The sequence below is a fragment of the Boleophthalmus pectinirostris genome, unplaced genomic scaffold, assembly GCF_026225935.1.
Source record: "Boleophthalmus pectinirostris isolate CB_2022bp ecotype Guang Dong unplaced genomic scaffold, ASM2622593v1 HiC_scaffold_3, whole genome shotgun sequence".
In the NCBI taxonomy this organism is placed as follows: Eukaryota; Metazoa; Chordata; class Actinopteri; order Gobiiformes; family Gobiidae; genus Boleophthalmus; species Boleophthalmus pectinirostris.
Window position 1 is genome coordinate 30,517,084 of NW_026571299.1, and position 26,759 is coordinate 30,543,842.

General features: G+C 37.8%; 1 protein-coding gene across 1 annotated transcript in view; it reads left to right on the forward strand.

The window, feature by feature from the left end:
* The window catches only part of atp2b2 (ATPase plasma membrane Ca2+ transporting 2), a 156,202-nt gene that overhangs the window by 68,382 nt on the left and 61,061 nt on the right, over positions 1 to 26,759 (forward strand). Inside the window, exons 3-4 of the mRNA XM_055160704.1 lie at positions 19,268 to 19,468; positions 25,603 to 25,860. Coding sequence (XP_055016679.1) covers positions 19,268 to 19,468; positions 25,603 to 25,860 — 459 coding nt within the window. The remainder of the gene's footprint in view (positions 1 to 19,267; positions 19,469 to 25,602; positions 25,861 to 26,759) is intronic.

Here is a 26,759-nt window from a genome sequence, read left to right on the forward strand (position 1 = left end):
GAATAGTCTACAGTGTGGCTTTAAAGGCACATTGTGTAACTTTTCTGGTGGAGAGTCCGTCAAATGCTTTTCTCCATAGAGAAGTAATTGCTTTGTCTGGAATGTTTCACAGCATGGCATTAAACCTTTCTATCATCATGGACACCAAACCAAATTACTGGTCAGATCTGTGGAGAGGTGCTTAAAGTCAGAATGCCTTTTTTAATGCATTTTTGAGCAATAAAACCACCTGTATTTGAATACATGTAAGGTAGAGCTTTTTAATGTAGAAACAAGCAGGTGAATGATCCCCAACCAAAAAGTTACATAGTGTACCTTTTAAACTATTTAAATAAAACAAGTTACACATTGTTGTCCTTGGGAAGGCTCATCACTTGCTGCCCATGGGGATGTTGTTGCTTTGACTGAAATGTTCCACAATATTGCATTAAACCTATTTATCTTGAATGTATTCAAATACAGATATTTTATTGCTCAAAAATACCTTGAAAAACATGCTGGCTTGCATTTCCACAGATCTAAACTTTAATGCCATAATGGGTAATCAAGGCTGAGAAATGTATAATTAAAATGACTAATTTATCCTTCTTTTCTGGGATGCATGTAATATTTGTGTCATGTTTAAGTTAGTTTTTCAGTCTTCCTCAAATTTAAATTCTCATGTTAACACATAAAACGCTAATCTAATCTCAATAACTTTGCTTATTAAAAAATGCAATTTGATATATTTCCAAACTCATTCAGCTCTAGTGCCTTTTACTTTTAATTACAGTGAAATTGCTCAGTTTTTGGCATTTCTCATACTTGGCGTCTGCTTGGACCATTACAGCCCCATCCTCTGAACATTTGCCCTTCACTTTGGGAAACAATGAGGGCCTCATTGGAGTGTGTAGCTCTCCCTCACCGGTCATGACTATTTCATGGCGGCCGCTGGTACTTTGAATTTTAATGTCTGTCCCTATTGTGTCCTGGAGCTTATCTGAGCCCAGGGGCGAAACTGGAGACTGACACCCAGATGGGACGCAGCAGATACGGCTCTGTCACTCTCCCTTTCAGCCTTCTTTCTCTGTCTCTCTCCCTCTCTCTTCCTCTCTCTTCCTCCCTCCCTCTCTCTCCCTCTCTTTTCCCTCTCTTCCCTCTCTCATACTGGGACAAGTACAGCTCCTAATTGTGGAGTTTTAGGCTGGGTGACAAAACTACAGTGGCATTACTGATATGGATTATTTGTTTTTTAGGATTGCAGAGATGTTACAATGTGTGACATAAAAAGTAATGTTATTATATATATTTTTTTATTCTATTTTAGCTATATAAATACCTGCCATTGAATAAACACTTACATCAATTTAATGCCACACTTTGTAACATTTCAGGCAAAAATCATGCCAAAAAAAAAAAAAAAAAAGAATTCAGAAATTGAAACTTATTGAAATCAGAAATCAGGATTGCCTTTATTCATCCCCAATGGTACATTGTTTTTGTTACACACATGCAGCCATCCAGCAGAGAAAAGTATTCATTCTGAAAAAAAAAAAAAAGATTGCAATGAAGACTCAAAGTCACATAGCATGTTAAAAATGCCATGCTTCGCTTACATTCCTATTCCCTAGAGCAGAGAAATATTTCACATATGCTGCTGTTGTGATAGTGCCAATATAAATGTGATGATGGGAGGCAGAACATGGATGAAACAGATCTGCGTCCGGCCAGTTTGTCATTTGGGCACAGTGAGTGATTTACGCTCTGATGGCACTATGACTTTTACTGGCAAAGCATAAACATTTTTCACTTAAATGACCATCGGCGTAAATCTGTCTTATACTTAAATTGCCATTAGGGATCCAGTCCCCTGATGGATTTTAGAAGTACAAACAAAATGTATTATTTCATCATATGTTTTTATGTTGAATGCTAGGCCTGTCATGATAATACATTTTAAAGTGTGCTTTATGGCTACAGAAAATAGGATGATAAACTATACAACTAAAAAACTACTTTATACCACATATCAATAAACCCTTTTCCAAATGTACAGTATAGTTACAAAAACATAAGCTACAACAAATAAAAGACGTCATGAAGCATTTAAGTACTGTTAATATATGATTAGACACCGAAGGTACTTATTTAACCCTCAACAGATGGAACCTAATTGCACCTCTGTTTTGCAATATATACTGCTTGAGCTAGGGCTTCAACTAATGATCAATTTAGCAGTCGACTATTGATTAAAATCAGAAATTGTTAACTTTATGGCCACTTAGCGCGTAACAAGATCATTGATTTAACCAACAGAAGCTAATAAATTCAACAGTGAAACAGACATTGGTTTAAAAAAAAAAAAAAGAAACAGAGACAGAAGAACCAATGAATAGAAAACACGCAAATGGATAACTGTCCCAGAACATCCCCTGTCCTTAGGCCCTTATTCTTGGTATGGAAACATTTAAAATCCCCAGTGGGAAAAAGAGAAACCTCGAGGAGAACCACACTGAAAGAGAGATCTACTCCCATGGACTAAACCAGGACTAAACCAGGACTAAATCAGGACTCAACCAGGACTAAATCAGGACCTAACCAGGACTCAGCCAGGACCTAACCAGGACTCAGCCAGGACTCAACCAGGACTCAACCAGGACTCAACCAGGACTCAACCAGGACTAAATCAGGACTCAACCAGGACTAAATCAGGACCTAACCAGGACTAAATCAGGACTCAACCAGGACTAAACCAGGACTCAACCAGGACTAAATCAGGACTCAGCCAGGACTAAACCAGGACTAAACCAGGACTCAACCAGGACTAAACCAGGACTAAATCAGGACTCAGCCAGGACTAAACCAGGACTAAACCAGGACTCAACCAGGACTAAATCAGGACTCAACCAGGACTACACCGGGACTACACCAGGACTAAACAAGAACTAAACCAGGACTACACCAGGGCTAAACCAGAACTAAACCAGGACTAAACCAGAACTAAATCAGGAGTATACCAGGACTACACCAGGACTACAGCAGGACTACACCAGAGCTAAACCAGGACTAAATCAGAACTAAACCAGAACTAAACCAGGACTACACCAGGACTACACCAGGACTACACCAAGACTACACCAGGACTACACCAGGACTACACCAGAACTAAACCAGGACTACACCAAGACTACACCAGGACTACACCAGGACTAAGCCAGAACTAAACCAGGATGGACAGACTGCAGATGTGTCCAGAACTAACGCACATCCATTTGCAGAAAGTCTTTGTCTGCCTCCGTCTGTGTAAAATATGATTGGCCTATAGAAAGAGAGCTGGCTGGTTGAGTGAGTGAAAGTCTGTCTGGTTTGGAATTACAGGTGCCCAGTGACCCAGTGGCCTCCCGTGTGAGAGGTCCAGTCTAAACAAACTCTCACTTTCTCTGCCCTGAAAACACCAGGCTCCAAACACTGGTCTCATTAATGCAGAGCACATCCAGGGCAGCCCAGCCAGCTAATATTACTGACAATTACTCTAATGTAAATTCTAGTTCATTACTGGGTTCATTCAAATCAAGATCTATTCAGGAGTTCCAGCTTCCAGTTATGGGTGGAATTTTGAAGACTTTTCACCATTCAAAGCAGAAGAAATATTTACTTTGACTCGTTAATATATGTTTCTCTCCATGGAGATATTTTGCTTTGCCTGGAAAGTACCACAGTATGGCATTAAATGTATTTATTTGACCATGTTATAATGTCATGTCTTTGAAAATTGGTGGTTTGCTTCATTTAGTTTTAAGGGAAGGTGGCCAAAATTCAAATGAAGGGTTATTTATTTTATATATTTAGCATTATTACTTCCATTAATATTATTTTAAGTCAGTTTATGAGCAACAATCCAATACTTATTACTTTGCTTTTGGGTTTAGCGAAAAGTAGGTCAGCAATTCTCAACTTGAAATTCTTCTTTTCTGTATAAAGTTGCACGGCAGTTTCAAACTTTCAAAAGCATTCAACATCCACACAGATATACACAACACACTTTTTGGAGGTTAAAGGTTCACTATGTAACTTTCTTGTCTCCATGGAGATGTTATTGCTTTACCAAGAATGCTAGACACAGTATGGGACAGCATGACCCTGCATACAACAAGAAACTCTTTATTAATTTTGAGAAAAACTATAATTAAATAAACGCATATTAGACTGCTAATTTCATTGAAACGGTTTCTATATTTAACATTTCTTTAGATTTAAAATTTTACTTCTTGGAAATTCTGACATTACTCTAGGGAATTCCATAACTGTTATCTAGCAAAACTGATCTAAAACTCCTCTAATGTACACAGAAATTATTATCTATCAAGTACAAATATAAGGAAACACATTGTTTATTTTGTTGAATTAACATTTAAAGTATTAAAAAAATGTGCATGTGCAAATTGTGCTGAACTTTTGAACTCTCCACTTCTTGTCATTTTCAACACATTTTTTCAACTTTTTTTCACAAATTACTTATTGGTTTATGTAAAACTATCATTTACATTTACAGTTGTTGTATTCCACCAATTTAAGTCAAAATCAAAGAATCATAAAATCTGTCTAGTGCTCTTTAATGCCATACTTTGGAACATTCCAGGCAAAGTAAAGCAACACTTTCCCCACTTCATTCAAAAAGAAAAGTTTGTGAATACTTAACCAAAATACTTATGTTGCCCTGATTTCACTCATGTAGTGACTCTGAGAGAGTGATTTTTGGAGTGATTCTCAAACATGTCCTTGTTTTCCCCTCTGTGCTGCACTACTTCCATTTATCCAAAAAGATTTCCAAGAGGTGCAAATTAAACCCGGGGGTATTCAAACTCGCATATGAGCATCACCAGCACACTATATCTATGGGCCTCCTCTGCTAGTTCGTAAGTACAAGTGAGCTTTTCCCCCCTCTCTTGCTTATACGATTGCATAACAGTATTTTTTTTTTCACATTTTAAAAGAAACCAAGTCATCGTCATAGAAACAAAAGAGCCGGTGCAGTGCGCTCTCCGGGTCATACCACAAAAGCATTCAAATTGACTGTGGGGTGTCAGAATTATTCCTGATAGAGCCTAAGAAATGCTTTAATCCAGTTCTGTTGGATGTATTCCCCCAGAGAATTGAGTTTGCAGAGAGAAAAATACCAGGTAATAGTCAGTGCCAAAATCTGGTTTATAATGTGTGTGGTGTTTTCTCTATTGACCACCTCTCATGAGTCATAAAGACAGGGTTACCCAATAGCCTCCCCCACACTATGGCCAACATTTCAAATAAGTGCAAATTTTTGAAAAAGTATTGTGGATGTGATTAGATTTTGAACAATTTACTCTTGAGAGAAGACGGAAGGAATCTTGTAGTTTGTAAAGGATTTCAAGAATCACATGCATTTTTGAATGTGTTTATGCGATATATAAACTACAGGGTTAGCAGTAAGCCCTACAAAGGCAAAAGACCTTAACGTGCCAGAATGTGAATTTGAGAAAAATAACTGTCACGCCGTTCTGCTGTGGTTTCTCATATGGTTTTGGATGTTACGGTTGTCATAGCCCTTTATTTTCACATTAAAACCTTAAAATTTGCTCACGATATTTATTCACATGATAAAGGAGGTCTCAAATTAGCCAGACTGGCGCCACCTAGTGCCTTGGCTCAATTTCATTTCTTTCTAGCGACTAGGTCAGGAATGGGAATACACTAGACAATTCGGAAAAACCCTAAAGTGCGAGTTTGGGCACTAGGCAATCAGCGAAGAGCCATACATTCTGTGTTGGCAACGATTCCTGAGATCGAGGATTTAAAGCCAGAACAAAGAGAATGTTTGGTGAATTTTATCAAGTGGAAAGACGTTATTGCCTTTCTTCCTGCGGGATTTGGGAAAAGCAGCGCATTACAAGTCACAAACAAATAGCAGCAATTGGTTAAATGAAAAATGTACCCGCCTACCGCCGAGCGAATGAATTCTAATGCTGCGAGGTCAGACGGTTTCTACGAAGTGAAACCGGCTGATGAATCAGGCTAGTCTCAAATACCCCCAAAATGACATTAACAAATTTTGGACCAAACGTGACATGGAGTGATACAATAAGAAATGCATTTTGTGGATTTGCCTATTATTGCAACCATACACATTTGAATTGATTTATGTTTTATTTATTCTGCAGTTCTATTCAAAAGAGTCACTTTAAAACACACCAGAAGTATGTTGTATGTCGATTGAGTAAATAAAGTATATACATGACAAGTCAAAAGTTTAGACACACATTGAATGTTTTTTTTTTTTTTTTTTTTTTTTTTTTAACAACTTTTTACATTTTAGAGTTAGTTATATGGTATCAAGTATCAAACTATATGGAATTATGTAGGAAAGAAGTTAAATAATAATTTTTCGACAAAGCAAATGGTGACTACTTTACTATAAAAAATATATTAAGTAGAGTTATTCACCTTTTTTCTTTGTTACTTAATTCCATATATCTTACTTCATATATTTGATATCTTTTGTATATAAAATGTATATAAAAAGGAAAGAAAGGAAAAAAGATGCAGGCTTATATCTTCAACACATTGTCAGTAGGTTTAATTTTAATAGATTATGGGGGATCTGTTTTTTGACCACAGCGATTCCTTCACTTTTGACTGTTAAATGTTAAATTTATGGGTGTCAGAATAACCGTTGCTATAGTAATTAATAATTCAAAACCATCTTATCTTTTGAACCATCCTCAAAATTGCACGATATAGGACCCAGGAATATTTATCTAACTCTAAAGCAAGATTGAAGTGATGTTAAATTACAAATGATAGCAAGCAATTTGTAGTCCGTAAGTAATAAATATGATATTTTATTATTAGACAGTCTGTTCATGCACAAACAATTTTAATCTATTTTAATCTCTCCATTACTGAGTATCCTCCCTTGTTGTTACACTGGTGTAAAACAGCTTGCTATTCTGTGGTGTTTTTACATGGCTACAAATTAATCACTACAACTTTTTTTTCTTCCACCATCGTCCATTAGCCTGCCAAGTCGTCTTTGCCACAGTCATAAAGCACTACAGGACTGCGCTAATGCCTTGTAAAATGTGTTATTTCTATTTGCTTACAGTAAGTATATTACTCAATGACCCATGAAGAAAAGATCAGTGGTTAGCTCACAACAACAACAACGACAGCTCTGTTTTCGTCACTTTCCGGGCCATTACCATTTAGATCAAAGCATCAGGGAGCAGATAATGTATGTCAATATGTATGTATGTTTTTCTCCCTTCATACATGACCCACCAAATCATGTATAGAGCAGTGTGGTTATAGTTAATGGTTAGAACAATATGGCGGCGTGTTATTTGAGAGAATGTGACAGTTCAATGATCCAGGGATAAGCGCACTTGGGTGCATGTGCGAAGATTTATGCAGGCGTAGACCCCGCAGTGTGTGATCTGCTTATTCACTACAGTGTGTGAGGAGAGGGGACGAGTGTGTGGTTAAGCCTGAATTTAAACATGCTCTACAGGGGGCGCTAAGAGAGTCAATTCCGGGGTGAAGATGGAGGCACGCTTTGAAGATCCACTGTTCTTACAGAGCCCAGACACGAGGGTTTAAGCTAGTTGTAAGGGAGAGGATGACAGAAAACAGCATGATGGGAAGAATATGTTCAAAGTGTATTTAGTTACAGAATTTAAAACCTAAAAGCATGCACCAGGGACTACATGTGCAAATTAACTCTAATGCTACAGCCACTATGCACTGGCACTATGCATCTCTCCTGTTAAGGTTAAGGTCTCTGTCTCATAAATAAACTAAATCAATAAATAAATAAATAAACTGAATACCCGCATAAAAACGTATTTTGTAACATATTCTGATACATGGGTCAGTCAGAGTACTGTATTCTGACTATATAGAATACTTTTACATAGCGTTGCATTTCAATTATAGTGTAAATACAAAGCACAGTATTAAAAACAGCTTCATATTTGTTTCATCATTTTTAAAGCATTCCCTGTCATAATTGGAAATGGAAAAATCACACATACCTCACCACAAGAGCAGCGATGTCTATTTTTCTTACTGATTTTGAGCAATTTGAAGCCTAAATTTAAATGAAGCCTACCGTGATATACTGTATTTTCTGGACTATTGAGCACACCTGAATATAAGCTGCATCAACTGCATTTTAATACAATTTTAAAATTGTACATATATATGCCGCACCTGAATATAAGCCGCAGATATCCACATCTTCAAGAACGTTATCAAGTTTGCGCCGTCTGCTTTTATCGCCTCTGAAAGCTTTTGTCGTCTTTTTGCATTGAGTCAGTTCGTCACACTGCCGTCGCCAAAATCTCACCATCAACTCACTGGGGTCGAGCTCACATGCAGCAGCTCTGTTTACTTCTTCCACAGCCACATCAGTTGCCGTTAAATTAAAAGCTGCCTCATCTGCATTTCTTTTTGTGTTTTCATGAAGAGTGTGCGTGTATGAAGGGCAAAATAACTGTTCAAACATATTCAAACTACATTCTTCCTCGGCGTATCATCCCCATCTCTCCCCACGCTCTACTGCGCATGTCTCCTCAAAGAGCCGCTGTCCTGTCTGTATCATGTCAGTGTCTTGGAGGATTTCAGCAGATTTCAGACTCTCTTGGGGGTGGGGTTAGTTCTATCAATCAGGTATGAGTGGATGTCCGGCTACTGAAGTTTGAGACGTTTCTTCTTGTCGTATCTGCTGTGTTGCCAAACCATAAACCGTATATGAATGGACAATGTGCCAAACAAAGAATTTGGCTGCATCGTTTTATTAGCCGCAGGATTCAAAGTGTAAGAAAAAGGTAGTGGCTTATAGTCTGGAAATTACTGTATTCCTTTGATATTAGAAAAGTAAATGAAACAATGAAAAAATAACTGTACCAGAATACAGGTACTCAAAATTTGTGTTCAGAATATGTTCTCAATACATCTATTAGTTACTTTCCCTAAATATTTATTGCAATGATTGAGTAGAAACAATAAAAGAGCAAAACCTGTCTTCTTCTAGAAAAAATTCTTGTAACTGTAGTTTAGACCTATACAAACATTGGATTCTTGTTCTTGTATTAGTGCATCAATTAGTATTTCAGTCCTCTCTCAGATGTTAATTCTCTTGCAGTTGTTTACAGTGTGCACTCTGAACAGAAGCCTACTTTTTAAGAAGACAACCCAAATCAAATCAAAATCAGAAAAAATCACAGTTAGCCCCAGTTTCTTTTCACAGAATCGTGCAGCCCTGGGGTAGATTAACCCATTTTTCAATGCCATGGGGGCAACATGTCATTAGCAGTGGGCCACCGCAGTGCAGTGCTTGGGAACCCATCTCCAGTGCTCGAGAATTAGCCTATTATGCATGTTTTTGGCTTCATTATTTTAGGTTGTGCTGAGATTGTAAGCCATTGTCCAGTGTTGGCAAAATTCTTTGACAAGTTTTACCAGAAAAAAATAGTTTAACACATGTAATGGCACCAACCACAGGCGAAGAAAGAAGAGTGAGTGGTCTGTGGTAATATTCACTGGTGGAACAAATTGAACCAAAATCTTGCAACATTTTTATAAACCATATGGGTGGATCTTCACACCTGTCAATCACCAATTATTAAAGAGGATTGGTCATACAGTGAATGACAGTAGGAGCTTATCCCATTTACTATTTATAGTTCCAGCTATCCTTGAATTAACTATCTCTTACCAAATGTGAAATAGTAGTCATAGTAGTAGTAGGAGTAGTCCCTTTGTAATTTTAGTAGTTGTGATATTATTAGCAGTATAGTAGTTTTTCATTCCTTTGTATTAGTAGTAGAAGCCATTGCAGTTTTAGTAGTAGAAATAATATTGTATCTTCTGCAGTAGTAGTTCATTCTTCTGTAGTAGTAGTAGCAGTAGTAGTAGCCATTGCAGTTTTAGTAGTAGAAATAATATTGTATCTTCTGCAGTAGTAGTTCATTCTTCTGTAGTATTAGTAGCAGTAGCAGTAGTAGCCATTGCAGTTTTAGTAGTAGAAATAATATTGTATCTTCTGCAGTAGTAGTTCATTCTTCTGTAGTAGTAGTACGAGTAGTATCAGTAGTAGTATCAGTAGTAACCATTGTAGTTTTAGTCGTAGAAATAGTATTGTAGTTTTTGCAGCAGTAGTTCATTATTCTGTAGTAGTAGTAGTAGTAGTAGTAGTAGCCATTGTTGTTTTAGTAGTAAAAATAGTATTATAGCTTTTGCAGTAATAGTTCATTCTTCTATAGAAGTAGTAGTAGTAGTGGCAGTAGTAGCCATTGTAGTTTTAGTAGTACAAATAGTATTGTAGCTTTTGCAGAAGTAGTAGTTGTAGTAGTAGTAACAGCAGTAGCAGAAGTAGCCATTACAGTGTTAGTAGTAGAAATAGTATTGTAGCTTTTGCAGCAGTAGTTCATTCTTCTGAAGTATTAGTAGCAGTAGCAGTAGTAGCCATTGTAGTTTTAGTTGTAGAAATAATATTGTATCTTCTGCAGTAGTAGTTCATTCTTCTGTAGTAGTAGTACGAGTAGTAGCAGTAGTAGTATCAGTAGTAACCATTGTAGTTTTAGTCGTAGAAATAGTATTGTAGTTTTTGCAGCAGTAGTTCATTATTCTGTAGTAGTAGTAGTAGTAGTAGTAGTAGTAGTAGTAGTAGTAGTAGTAGCCATTGTTGTTTTAGTAGTAAAAATAGTATTATAGCTTTTGCAGTAATAGTTCATTCTTCTATAGAAGTAGTAGTAGTAGTAGTGGCAGTAGTAGCAGCAGTAGCAAGTAGTAGCCATTGTAGTTTTAGTAGTACAAATATTATTGTAGCTTTTGCAGAAGTAGTAGTTTTAGTAGTAGTAGTAACAGCAGTAGCAGAAGTAGCCATTACAGTGTTAGTAGTAGAAATAGTATTGTAGCTTTTGCAGCAGTAGTTCATTCTTCTGTAGTATTAGTAGCAGTAGCAGTAGTAGCCATTGTAGTTTTAGTAGTAGAAATAGTATTGTAGCTTTTGCAGCAGCAGTTCATTCTTCTGTAGTAGTAGTACGAGTAGTAGCAATAGTAGTAGCAGTAGTAACCATTAGAGTTTTAGTAGTAGAAATAGTATTGTAGTTTTTGCAGTAGTAGTTCATTCTGTAGTAGTAGTAGCAGTAGTAGTAGTAGTAGTAGTAGTAGTAGTAGTAGTAGTAGTAGCAGCTATTATAGTATTAATTGTTCATTCCTTCCTTTTATATAAATATGCCACAAAGGTTCATAAAATATAGCTAAGAAACCTGATTATAATTCACCTCACTGCACATTTATTGACTATTTATACAGACTTCATTAATCTAAAAAACACATGCTATAATACCAGTATTTATCATCATACATCACTGCCACACTGACAGTAATGAAGGTGCCCATACATTTGAGTCAACGTGCCAAGATTTATAAACTGTACCAAAGATGAGTAGCTATTGAAATTCATTCCATTCTGTCTGTAATACTCATGTCCCGTAGATCATTGGCTCATTTGCACTAATAGATCCAGTAACTACCTCTTTGCCTCGCAGTGTAAAATGTGTCATTCAAATAGAGGTGGTTTTCAAGGACGCAGTGACATACTTCTCAGTCCCTCCATTGCTTTTGTAATTTATAATAATTACAAGAATGGATTATCTGCAAGATTAATCGCAATCGAATCGAAATCACAATTTGAATGGACGGAATTGGCAAATCACAAAGATTGCAATTGTAACAAAATGTTCTCTCTTATTCTGCAGTTCTTGTAGTTAACATGTTATGAAATGGGATTCTTGTATTAAAGGCACGCTGAACCAGATTGTTTTTACAGATTTAAAATGTGAAAAACAAAACTAGTTTATCTACAACTTTGAGAGGCCAGAAGTTTGTTTTGCAGTTGCGGTAATGCTAGCTGCAAGCATGCCAACAGCGCAATTCCCAATTCTCGGACAAAAAAACACTATAATTAAATGCTGATAGTACACGGCAGTCTCATTTGCAAGAGGAGCAAGATGAATTCCGCGCAACTGCATGGAAAAAAAAAATGAGGTACAGAACTTTAATTTGTCATTTCCTAGTTCAGTCTTTTTGTCAGTTCTTCTGTACCTGTTTAAGATGTGAAATTTGATTAAATAGAATTATTCTTAATCATATTCTTTAAGCATACATCGAAAATGTAAACACAGTCACAATGCTGCAGTGAGATATTTTTCCAAATTGTTCATCCCTGGTATTAGCCTGGTAGTGCAGAGACCTATTTGTGTGTGAGCACTGGTGAGTCATATAGCCTTCTGTCACTTTCTGCACTACAACTAGCGTAGACATGCCGGAGTAATCGATTGGTCAGGAGAAAAAGAAAGAGAAAAAAAAAAACACCATCAATATTTTGCATCGTTCGTGATCATCTTCATCATCATCATCATCATCAGAGAGCACTGTTGCTATGGAAACACTCTCTCTGGCCAATCGACTATTGCGAATGAGAGGGGTTTGGAAAAGTTGTGTAAAACGTGAGCTTGGACATGCGTACAGTCAGATTCAAATCAAATCAAAGCTGCGTTTGAATCACCGCTCAATATTTTTCATGTGAAATTGAATTCTGTAGCTGTTTTTGAATGCCATTTCTCAAGGGCGTTTGTAGGTCATAGCGTGTTGCTTGCTCTGTGCCTCCATACGTGTTGGCATACACGTGTTGTAGACCTGTACGTGCCTGGAGTGAATATACTTGACATATCCACGCTTTCTCTAGGGTTCAGTGGGCTGCATTCAATGAGTGGGATGCATAGTGTTTCCATGGGGATCTATTAATAGTCACTGACAAAAAGCGCCAACTGTTAAAATATGCCATCATGTTTCGTCTTACCTAAAAGTACCAGTTGCAGAAGGTTATCCAGAGTTTGGTATTCATGAACGAGTGAACTGGGCTAGTCAGCTGGACACCATGACAGCACTCATGATAACGTGAATAATGAACATTTTTGCTTGTAAAAACTGCACAAAGCTACAATTAACTTGCTCTATTTAACCAGTGATCTATTTCATATACATACAAATTGGATTTATACTGAGACCCCAAAAGATATTTTACTATTTCCTGCATAATTAAAGCATTTGTGATTTGATCATTCAGGTCAATTGCCATTAAACTTGCCAATTTGTTGTCAGCCATTATTATTTTAGTAACCAAGTTAGAGATGCACCAAGCCGATACTGGTATCAGATATACGTGCTGATACTAAAAATTAGCTGGACTGGATATTGGCTTTCAAGTATTGGTTTATCCGATAGCCTAGTTGGACATATAATTTGATGTAATAAGACTATTTACTGGTCGTAATCGGCCCAGAAGGTCTCCAAATGTTTAAACTTTTATTGACATTTTGTGGATACTTGAGAGATACAGAACACTGTTATTAGGGTCTTTTTTCAGACCAAGTTTTTTTTTTATACCTGACAGTTTCAACTGCTCATTAGCGGTGTTCCTCAGAGCGGTCACATGATGTTGCTTTGATGTGTCCGGTCAGCAGATTTATACAGGTTTTGGTGCTGTCTTCCTACCTGTGGAGGCAGGATGACAGCACCATCTGTAGTCCTCAGGAAAGTATCCCAGGTGTGTGAGAGTAAAAAAGCCCCCTTGTCGCGGTTTGTAGTCCCGTGGGCACATTTCCATATTTCGATTGCCTCTTTAATCCTGCCTCCACCGGTATGAAGACATCGCCAAGAAAAAAACAAAACAAAACAAAAAAACTATTAACTATCAGAAGACCAAATAAACCTCATTGGACTACACTGTACATAACAGTACAGTAAGTAAGTAAATTTTTGTTTTAAGAAGATAAATGATGTTTTCAGTCTATGTTGTGGTATTAGTTGATATCATGTTTCAGCATATACTTAAAGCTGTAGTATCGGAATTGGTATGGGAACAGAAAGAGCTGGTTGCAAGCTTGTGTAGACCAACAACTGCCAGTACAGTCCATTTTATTATTAAATCTGGTTGTCTCTGCCATGTTGTCCTGGAATAGACTTTTGAATCTCTTGATGTTCTTACAATAAAGTGCATTTCAGTGTCTCTGTTTGCATTGATTGCCCCCATTGCAGACTTCAGAGGCAGAGAAATGCCTGGTATATGTACATTGGATTCTCTTTTTCCTGCATATCGCTTGTAATGAGCTTCTTGTGGTGATGGCTTAGTGTTTGTGATAATGCTGAGCAGCTCTCCTCTGTCTTCATTATAAACTAATGGGCTCTGCCAGGGCTGTTCGGAAGTCATCCTATACTTTATAATGTTGTGACTCACCTCTCCAACTCCAAACCTCATTTAGGCTAAAACACTTCGTGAATCTGTTGGAGGTGATCTATAAGGGGACGCTGAGGTTGCTTCTTGAATGTAATAAGTATAAATATTTGATATCAATAGTTTTTAAAGTCTCTCCAAGGATAATTAAAGCTGCATTGCGTGCATTCACAAACCCTTTAACGCATCACTGGTATTCACATGCATGAATTTTCTTGTGCATGTACAGTTTTAGAAAGGCTTTTTCAGATGGAGAAGCAAAGCAAGGATGGACTGTCAATGTTAAATCAATTGGAGTGATATGTACAGCTCTTACTTGTTTGAGATTGATAAACAATTTTGTTATTAGAGTGCAACTCAGTAGCCAGGCTGGCGCCACCTAGTGCCTCTGCTCAATTTCATTTCTCTCCAGCCACTAGGTCAAGAATCGGAATACACTGGAGGGTTCGCAAAAATCCCGGAAGTGCGAGTTTGGGCACCAGCCAATCAGGGAAGAGCCATACATTCTGTGTTGGCAACGATTCCTGAGAATGTTGGTGAATTTTATCAAGGGCACAACCAAATAGCAGTGATTGATTAAATGAAAAAAAAAGTAGCCGCCTACTGTCGAGCGAACAAATTCTAATGCTGCGAGGTCAGATGTTTCTAAGAAGTGAAACCGGCTGATGGCTATCAAATGAGCATTTGAAAGAATAAAGTCAAGGATCAGGATTTTTTTTTTCTCTCTATGGAGACAAGAAAAGGTTACAGCACCAAACTAAGTTACAGGTCAAATTTGTGGGGAGGCGACCCTCCCCACACTGAAAAGGCACATATTTCAAAGTATTTTTCAATAACAGAACAACTAATAATTCAACATATGCAAGATAGATAGGTTTAATGGCATACTCTGGAACATCAGAGGCAACATATCCATGGTGACAAGCAGTTGGGAGAACCCCCATCAAAAAAGTTACATAGTGCACCTTTAAAACTGTTTAAAATAGTGAGTGTGCAAAGCTAGCTGTCCAACTACAGAGACTCTTGTTATATCAGAACAAATGTTAGCGTGCCTCCCCAGCCTTGGCCCTGTGTACACTCTCCTCACACACTCACACTCCAGGCACGTGAAGCTGGTCACGACTCAAAGCTTTCTCTCTCACTCTATTTCTCTCTCTCTATCTGTCTCTCTCCCTCTGTCTCTCACTGTCTTATTTTCTCCCTGTCCCTCTTTCTGTTTGTACTTTCCTTCTCACTCTCTTTTTTTTTCTTCTGCCCCCTCAGTGTCCCTCTTTCTCTCCCATTTTCTGTCTTCCTCACTCTATGTCATGCCCTCTGTGTCTCCCTTTCCCTCCCTCTCCTCTTTCTCTCTTTCTCCTGCCCCCATCTCTTTCTCTCTCTCTATCCCTCTCTTTATGTCTCTCTCACTACACCAATGTTGGTGCACAATATTCCGCATCGAACCGCTGGGATCAATACCAGTGCGCTCGGCCTTACTGCTCGCTCAGACAATTAAAAGGGAATAGATAATGAGGCTATTTATAGACTGATCTAATTGTAACCAGGGCATTCTCTTACGTAGCTGGGATCTGCTCTTTTTCAGACCCCCCCTCCTCTCTCTCTCTTTCTCTCTCTATCCCTGCTCACTCTCTCGCTGTTCGTTCTTTATCAAATGAAACCAATTGCGTTAGTCTATTGTCTCCGCCTGCATTAGCCTAAGACATAAATCAGCTTTTATCTCTGCAGTGCAGTCTCTTGTGGGTGAACGCAACGGTTAGAAAGTCTGTAGTGAATAATATAGTTGGTCATATTTTGTTCATTGTAAACCTGGAAATGATCCACTTTGTGGTCTGTTTAAAAAAGGACTATGTTACTTTTCTGGTAGAAGGCCACCACCTGCTTGTCTCCATGGAGAGGTTATTGCTCTGTCTAGAATGTTTCACAGTTTGATTTGAGACAAGCAGTTGATCCCACCAGGCCAAGTTACAGGTCAGATCTGTGGAGATTCAAGTCCAGTTCTCACAATAATATCGTGGAGCATCACAGTATATCGTATTACAAGTGTCTTTGCCTAAATTAAGAGTTATGGTGCAGCAATAGCTAAAAAAAAAAATTCAATGTAGACTACATGAAGAAATAACAGTTCTAAGCACTTTTAAAATTTTTGTTCTTTGGCTTAAGTTTGTCAAGGCATTTTAAGAGTAAAACGTAGTATTTTCACAGTTTTATTTGCCTCAAAATATCGCAATAAATATTGTGAGATGTATATCATGAAAATATCGTACCGAGACATTTGGATATTGTTACATCCCTAATCGTGAATCATATATATCGTACCGTGAGGTTCATACCGTGACGATATCGTATCGTGAGACTCGGATATCGTTACACCTCTATACAAAAAAAATGCAAGATTGATAATAATGCCATATTTTGGGACATTACAAGGCTTGCGTTAGTTCTGATTCAAATATGGTGACACTGAAATCCTTATTCTATTTGTTTATATTAGCTGTACAGTATACAGAGTCATTATACTTCCTCCAAGACAGAACATAGATTTGTTAAATTAATATAATGTAGATGTAACTGGAATAATAGGTTGAAAATGAATATTCATCTTCAGTAATAGTCCCTCTATTCCCCATGAGCGGTGAGTTTATCCACAGTGTGACAGTTTGATGTGCTCACGTGAAGCTGTTTGTGTGGCTGTTATCAGGTGCATCTGGTGCCACTCCTGGGAGACCCGATGACGCACCAGCCATGACATAATGCTGTGGTAATGTCTGAGCCACAGAGAGGGAGAGAGTTAGAGGAGAGAGGGAGAGAGAGAGTTTTAGAGGGGGGAGGGAGAGAAGATAGGGAGGGAGGGAGAAGAGGAGCAAGGGAGGCAGGGAGTGAGGGAGGGGAAGACTATGAAAGAGAGAGAAGGGCAGAGGAAGGTTGAGGAAGAAAGAATGGGGGACAGGAACGAGAGAGGGGGTGTAGTAGTAGAACAGAGAGAACGGTGGGTAGAAAGAGAAGCAGGTGATGGAGGGAGTGAGGAAGAGGAGAGAAAGAAGAGAGGACAATGAAAGAGAAGTGCCTCTAGATCTAAACCAGGTCTGTAAGAAGATTTTAAGTAAAAGATAAGCAAAAGAAGGACAACAATATGTATAAAACAGACTCCAAATGAAGCAAACTTGAACTGCACAGTTTGAGTACCACAGGTCTACACTACTGTCACATGTCAAACATCGGTGTGGATTTTGAGATTACTAACAAAAATATGGCTGTGCTATAAAGTAGAGCCCGACCGATATGGATTTTGTTGTGGCCGATATGAAACTAATATAATGGGGGTTGGAGCTGCCGATAGCCGATATAATCGCCGATATATTTAGTGATGTAAAAATTCACTGTAAATCTTGAATTGTTTAAAAAACTTAGGTTTGGCTCTAATGAATTCTAAATTGGGTTTATTTAGGCAACATTTATTGTTATTCTGACTCTTTACATCATATTTACATACAGTAGATTGGCCTAATGGCATTTTTGCATCACATTCTAGCTACTAGTGATGGGTATTCCATTTTTTTTTTTTTTTTGGAGAACCGGCTCTTTTGGCTCGGCTCACTAAAGCAGCTGGCTCTTTCGGCTCCCAAGCGACTCTTGATTGTTTTGTTGCAAGCAGGACTAAACCAAAACTGGACCAGGACTGAAAAAGGACTAAACCAGGACTAAAACAGATTTAAACCATGTGTAAAACAGGACTAAACCAGAACTGAACCAGGACTGAGTGTCGGGACTCGGTCTCTATCTCTCTCTCAAGTCCAAGATTAGTCCTGCTTTATTCATTTTATGCTGAACTGCAGCCAAATATGCACCTTTTTTTTAATCCTATGCACACGCATATTTCTGAAAGTTTCGTTTTCAGCCGCTGCTGCTGTCAAACTACGGGTCTACATGCGGCTTGAAGAGAAAAAGTGAGAAAAAGAGAAAACACGGCTCCCAATAAGAAGCAGGCTCCCGTCGTTCACTTCAAAGAGCCGACTCTAAGAGCTGCTTCGATCGCGACCGACCCATAACTCCTAGCTAGTAAATAAACTACCGCGATTAGCCTTTAGCCGTAAAAACGTGCGCACCGCGGTAATTAATTATATGCATAAATGTGGATTCACACGTCTATTCACAGCTCATTTACATATCACTGCAGGTCCAGTAACACATATACGGACAATACAGTCACTTTACAATAGACCAATAGAAAACAGCCTGTTTATGTGCGGGAGCTACAGCAGCTAATCGCTAACAGATAACCTAAACTAGCTTCAAAGTCGATGTATTTCCAACACTCACCGCTCACACAGGCTCCTCCTCACATCACAAGTCTGCACTAATAAATGTCCTTTTAATCCAGACTCAAGCCGATTGTGCGTAAAAAGAAAATAATCTCAGTGTTGCTCACCGCTGCGGGTGTAAACAAACACACGTGAGTGAAGTGACGTCACTCTGGTGGTGTGTTCAGGGACAGTACGGACACAAATTACACCGCAAATAAATACTGATGCGGAGCCACATATTAGGACATTTATCTGTCTATAAATTGGATTAAATGAACATAATGTAGAGAGTCTAAGCTTTATAACGAGGTATAACATGCCCACGTGAAATATCGGCCCATATCAGCAAGCATATCGGCCGATAGCCGATATGTCTCCAGGTGCCCATATTGGCCGATAATATCGGCCAGCCGATATATCGGTCGGGCTCTACTATAAAGTATATTGTATTCTGTCACTCACACTCTGTATCATGCATAACAAAAACAAGGCCCTTTAAAAAGATGAAAAAAGACAACTTTCAAATGCTCTATATAATGCATTTTATTTATTGTGAAAGTTGGATGCTAAAATAAATTTAGAAAATATATACTTTTTTTTTTTTTTTTTTTCTCAAAACCTTACCTGTCTCTCTTTGTTCTGTCTCCCTCAGGCCTAGGGGGTGCCCTCCCGGACCTGGACAAGAGAAAAGAAATATTTGGGAAAAACCTGATACCTCCAAAGAAGCCAAAAACCTTCCTGCAGTTGGTGTGGGAGGCTCTGCAGGATGTGACGCTCATCATCCTGGAGCTCGCCGCTCTCATCTCCCTGGGCCTGTCCTTCTACCACCCGCCCGGGGAGACCAGCGGGGAGGGTGAGTCCAACACACAGGCACACAAACTTACACAAATATACACCAGACAAGAATGGATGTTTATTATTAGTGTTTTTGAGCAAATTGTCCTAAAATTACTTGAGAGGTAAAGTTCATCCTGTTTTCAATCTTAAAGTAAAAACATTGCAATAAGCAAACAACGTTTGCCTATTGCATCTATTCTACATAAGAACTTGTCTAGTTAGTAATTATTGCACAATTTTCCCCAAGTGCGTATGCCCAGATTACATGGTGTGATCTGACATTATCCAAAAAAAAAAAAAAAGCAACTTCAGTGACTGTAACATATGAATTAATCAGATTATTGCAAATTATGTATCAAGTAATGTTGTGATAAAAAATTAAAAAAATACTAGTGTTGACACTTTTTTTGTCACATTCCTATCATAATAATTACTATTTCGACTATTTAAACTGTGTAACAACAATAACAATGTATTTTTGGGATCAGTATTAATTGTGTGTACTTTTTCTTTGCAAAAACGGGGAGATTTTAGCCATTTTTATTTATAAGATTTGAGCTGTAGAGATTAGAGAGACTTTTTAATCATACAGTATATTTAAAAATAAGTTTACTGGGATTATCTTGCTTTGTGTCAGTGGCATAAAGTAGTTTCAGTATTATCATTTACTGCAGTATTTCTCAGCAGTACAGCAATATATGGTGCTTCAAAATTTGTTATTGTGACAGACCTAGAATAAAATACTTGGGACTATACTTTTTGGGGGTCAATATTTATCACGTATGCTTTTAAAAAAAATAATTTTGCACTATTGGGGAAATTTTTGTTATTTTTCTGTATTACAATAAAATTTTAGCTGTATAGGGTTGAATTATGAACTTCTATGAGTCATAGAGACAAACTAACTGTGTAAGTGTTGCATTTGGTTTATTTTATTTATTGCAGTTCATATTTTTTTAACTTTACCTTTTGGGGGTTAGTTCTGCTTTATGGTTTGGTTTCAATATTACCGTTTATCTTAGTATTTCTCATGCTTCAAGTTTGTTATCATGACAGGCCTAGAATCCCCATGCCCTCTGGTAAAAAGTGAGACAACCTCCCGTGACTGTTTCTTGGACCGTGCTTTACTCACAGCTCTATTCCAGTCAACAGTAAAAACTCCTGTAATGACACAAAAGCAGCTGATATCACCACTCTTACTCACCATGTGTTGACTTGTCTCACTGTTGGTTTCCTTTGCTCTAAAGGTCAAGTGACTCAGAGCTGCGTGTCCATTTTGGTGTGGCGCTCCTTGTTCTGTATAAGTGTGTGCGTGCGTGCGCACATGTGTGTGTATGCGTGCGCGTGCTCTCCCACTTATTATAAATGTGTCAAGTGCGCTGGAGGTTAACGAAGTGTTGAGTAGAGGGATAACCTTGAGCTCCTAATGCCCGTACATCAGCCCTATGAGCCGTGAAACAGGAAATGAAGACGGAGATCATAATGGGAGGGCTGAGTCAGCAGCATCTGTCATGGCCGCCTCCCTCCTCCCAGCATTAGTGCTCTAATGAAATCTACTTAGGCCACTAGAGAGACTAGCCGCAGTTAGCACGCATCAACTTACATACAAATGTTAGCATACTCATGCAAACTGTGGTATCTAGGCTTCTTCTGAATACAAAGAAATGCTGATATAATATGCCAAGGTTTAGGCATATGGTTTAGCACTTGTTTTTTTATTTTATTTCTAGTTTAATTATGTGCGACAGTTGCAATGGTCTAAGTATTCTTTGGGAATCGAAGAGGGTGCCAGTTCAAGTTTGGCTTTAGCAGATATTATTGCTTTTGCCCCTGGTCAAGACACTCAACTATTAACTAAGTATTTTTTCTGTTAAAGAATCTGTTGCTGACTTGTCTCTAATGACATGTTTTGGATAGAATGTTCCGCAGTATGACTTTAAACCATCCAGGAGCAGGCTTGTAACGATAATCAATAAATCAATTAATTGTACGATAACTTTTAACAAGCTAGATAACATTTCCAGCTGCAATAATAAGCATGCTTGTTTGTTTTCCTCGTCTCTCTCGCTCTTTCTACCAAAGAGACTGAATGTCAAAAGGCTTCTATCGCTCTCTGACTCGTCTCGATTCCTTAGCGTAATGCCGCTGTCTGTGCGGTTAACATGAAGCTGCAGCACTAGCGCCGCCATCAGAACACCAAAACAGTTCATCGCCGTGCGACAAAACAAGTCACGATGGCAAATCAACACTAGTGAGTGGGATACGTCTCAGCGGCACACATGCGTCAAATCCAGGCAAGCGAAACGCAAATGACGAGAACAAATGGATCAAACCCCAGCAGCTGACATACACCCATACCCAACACAACTAGCCCCACCTGCAGGAGAGCCCAAAATCCGCTGAAATCCCACGAGACACCAACACAATACCAGCCAGGACAGAGGCTCCCTACGCAGGAGACAATGACTAAAATAACTTTTAGTGGCAATTTTGTTACAGAGACTTCATAATCCATTTTATTTATTGTTCTGGTTGTGTTTGGTTTAACAATAGTTTATTCAAGTGCATTTTTTGTTAACAAGTCCTTGCTGTAAGCCAGGCTACATTAGGCTATTCTTATGTTAACAAGTCTATTTTATTTAGAGCTATTGTTTTTTGGTTGTCTTTCAGTTCCTATGTTAACTGTTCTTTAGAAAGAAAAGTTTATTGATCTTTAAAAGGGTGTAATTGCATTTTTATTATTCCATTGTCATTACTTTAGTTGAAATTGGTCTCAAAATGTCAATATTATTGTTTATCGTTATAACTTCTTGGTCGATTAATTGTCTAGAAAAATCTGTTATTGTTACAGAAATTAGCTCAAGTTAGAGCAACACAAAACCTATAATTAAATAAAAGCAAAAGGGAATTCTAATGCTTTAGTGTGGACCATTAGAGTCAAAGCAGTAACATCTGCCAGGAGACAAATCTTGATTAGTCCTAGTTTGAACCTTTTTTCTTGTTCTTGTGCTTATACAACAGGAGATGACAGTGGTGGTTTCATGGCATTTCTTCTTTAAGTTTCTAGTTTATATAATTGTTTTCTTAATCCTGATTTTATATGAAGCAATTCTTGGTGGTTCACTTTTAAAATCAAAGTCAATTATATTTTTTATTAGCGTAATTCAAATTTGATTGCAGCCATAAAACTTAGCCACACAGAAATGCCAAGAAATCACTATGCTAATCACTGAATACATCTGAGCAGTCACGCCATAAAAGTAGAAGTGGTTAAAAAGCTACACTAGAATAATAATTGATTTCAAAATGGCATCTGGGGTTGTTAGTGTTAGATTATGTGAAATTCTAAATAAACATTGTGACAGCACTTTCAGTTTATTTGTGCATTTGATTACTGTTGGTTACTGTTGACTTAGGCAATGCATTTGTGAGTATGATGTTATTTGAAGATAATAAGAAACCTTTATTTGCCTCACAACGGGGAAATGTTAGAGTTGCAACATAAAATGCAATAAAAATATGCTGCCAAAAAACAAGATCAATAATTTATCATTTAAATATAGAGCTTAAATGTAACTGAAAATACACTTTGAATAATGAATGAATTCTTAATTGAGATTAAATTAAAAGACACACAATTATAAATAATAAAATAAAATATACATTGTAAGAGTAAGCAATTGCTGACCATGGTTGTATACAGTAAGCAAAAGAATTATACAGTCAAATGAGAAAATAATTGAATCTGTATCAAACTTAAATCTTATCTGTTGTGAAATGTGTCTCAGTGTTTTTAACTTGTTTGTCTGTGTTTTGTTCCTATCTGTTCTCATCCAAGAAACTTTAGCACGGAATTGGCCCATTCATCACAGCCTATTGCAAGTGGCAGTTCTGCTATAGTCCCTTACAAAACATTGATTCCATTATAAAAAGGTAAAAGTGTTAACACCAAGCAGCCAATTGCTTAAAAGGAGACAATATTTATCCAAAGTAACTGGTTTATCTGTTGGATAGTCTTGCTTTTCATTCAGCACCATGGACAGCGACAGCCTCCAACTACAGTACAGTTCTACAGGCATTAAAATTACATTGTAAGTGAAATTATTTTTAAATAGAAACCCAATTGATTATTTTAAACAAGTTGGAATATTGAACAGCAGTAACATATAAGCTATATTTTTATTTATTCATTTATTTACTCTGGTAGTTGAGGTAGTTTCCATAGTATCATCATAATATAGCAAGCACACTGTCAACTGTGCCCAAAAAGTATGACACAACAAAAGGAGAACCAAATGTTTAAACTATTAGTCTAATCAATTACAATTATTCTGGTCAGTGTAGTAGATAATTAAAAACCACAAAAGATAATTAAAACTTGTCTCAGTGTTTCCTAAATCAGTCATTTTAATTACTGTTTACCTTTCCCATGTTTTGTTTGGGAAGTCATTTGAATTACGTTTACTGCAAATGTGTAAGCAGGATTCATATTCAAATGGCTAATTACTATTTACTTAAGAACTACAATATCAGTAGTTCTTATTTTGACAATCAGCGGCTAGTGTTAGTGTTGGCAGTAGAATGTACACTTTATCTAACGATACACAATGTGACTTTCTAATCTAGTGGAGGGGCTGCCACCTGCTTGTTTCCATGGAGATTTTGATGCACAGTACAGCAGTAAACTTAACGATTTCCACTCAAACAAGCAGATCTGAGGAGAGGCAAAACCGCTCTTTATAAGTAAGAATATATATTTTTCATGGTCTATGTAGTTCCCTCTGTCTTTATTTTAGCTATTGCTGCACCATAACTCTTAATTTAAGCAAAGAGACTTGTTATTCGATATATTGTGATGGTCCACGATATTATTTTGAAAACTTTGACGATACGATATCGTGATATTTCAGTTATTGGTACATCCCTTGTAATTCTGACTATTACTAGTAGTTAGCCATTAATCAAACAAATGTTCCCACATGTTTTATATTAATTTCCATTCAGCATTACTAAAAGATAGGAATGCCGTTATGATATTAAGCAGTTTAGTAATGGTTTTACCCTGCATTGGGAAAGTATTACCAAAAAGTTCTGGTTTATAGTTGACTTTAATTCCACCTCTTCCTATACATGATAAATAGCTATGGATGGATTGAATATAGGTGTGAAAAAGCGCACCATCCCCTTCTGTGCCGCAGTGCTTTACAGTCCAAGTTAAATTAGTCCTGGGAGAGCCTTTAAAGTGGTGCAGCCAACAGAGTAGAGCTCCGCCAGGCTCCGTGTGGATTTCACAAAGCACCAGGAGCAGTCAGAGCACAGCAGTCTGTCATTCCCAAACGCACAGTCCATCAGAGCACAGAGGGACCACGGCTCATTTATCCAAACCAGCGCAAATGAATGAAGACGCGTGGAGTCAGTGTGAAGGGATGTTTTTCACCATCTATTGAACAAACTGTACAAGCCAAAAGGGAGATTTACTCAAGTTTTGTCTCCACTAAAACAGAAGTCAAGTAGATTGATTGTGTGTGCAGCTTATGGGAGGAGTGCAGTTTTGCTTGTTTTCCCTCTCTTTTTATTATTAAAGGTTTGATGTTGTGCAACGTTTAAGACAGAACTGTGTCTATAAAATGAAAAGCTGATGTGTGATCCATAATTAAATCACAGAATGTACCTCATTTGGAGAAGTTTCAATAATATAGGAATCTTAACAATAATAATAAAGCATTCAAATTGTATAGCGTTTATTGAACACTAGTATTTGTTCCCTCTGCTGACAAAATTACTATATTTCCACTTATTCTGGTTTGGTCTTGATTTGAGCCGAGTATAGTCCTGATGTAGGCTTGGTTTCGTCCTGTTCTAATTCTGTTTTAGTCCTGTTTTAGTCCTGGTCTAATCTAGGTCTTGTCCTTGTTTTGTTGTGACGTTTGTGTAAATGTGAACACACCCATTGTCTTGACTTGAATTGTTTCTATTTAGACAAAAAGTGACATCCCCAAAAATGTTTTAGGTATATATTTACATTACTAATACACGTTTTGTCTGGGGTCTTATTTAGACACTCTATCTCACTAATATAATACAACTTGAAAAGCACACTTAGTTGACATTTACTGTTAACATTTCCGTCTCTCTTTTGTTGTTGTTCAGCATGTGGCTCCGCTGCGGCCGGCGTGGAGGACGAGGGCGAGGGGGAGGCGGGCTGGATCGAGGGGGCGGCCATCCTGTTGTCTGTGGTCTGTGTGGTCCTGGTCACGGCCTTTAACGACTGGTCCAAGGAGAAGCAGTTCAGGGGGCTGCAGAGTCGCATCGAGCAGGAGCAGAAGTTCCAGGTGGTCCGGGCGGGGCAGGTCATACAGCTGCCCGTGGCCGACATCGTGGTGGGGGACATCGCTCAGATCAAATACGGTAATCGGAGATGTCTAGATTACAAATTTTAATGTTGAGAAGAAACTGCTCCTCTAGGTCCCAGACATCACAATTTGACAATTCATAACTATTGATTTAACAGTGACACCTTCTTGTACTTTTGTCAGTGTGACCTAAAAATCTACTTGCGAATTTAAAGGTTTACGAAGTAATTGGCCTTACATGTGGGAGAAGCATTATCCTTGTTTTGTGTACAGCTTGCCAGATACAATTAGAAGCTGATACTACATTGTACGCAATATTCAGAAAACAAGTTAGGCATACCAGATACCAGATGCGGTGCCCGGTTTTCTTTAGATATACTTTTTGGGGTGGATGAAATAAATTTCACAGTTTGGCTCTTATGATCATATTGTGACCTTAAGATTTACTGTTATGGACTAACTGGATAGTGACATCCCTAAATCTGAGCGTGGGATGCAACTTGCTGTGCTAAACATCACTGAGGTTGGAAAAGAGGGTAAGCACTTAATTCCAACATCAAGGTGTTTAATAGTTGTCACAGAATTTTGGGATAAAAACAAGGTGTTGAACTTTGTCTCATCTTTTGAAGTCTGTGCAATGGTGAGGTGTTTGTATTTGCACTCTACAAAAGGCGTAAATGTTTTTAAGCGTATTTTTGTGTAGTCCTAAATCACAACAGTAGTCCCTTCAGCAAATTGTACATTTCTAACAGAAAGCTAGAAAATCAAACCATGAAAGAGTCATTTGCCAATAAAAGAGAAGCAGATTAACCACCACATGTACACAAATGTTTACCATAAAGAAGGAAAAAATATGAAACACTGAAAATGTGATGTTTTTTCACATTTCTTCTTCTCCATCACAGTTCCACATTATAAGTCTGTTAAAGTGCCCCTTCATTTCATGCAAAACAA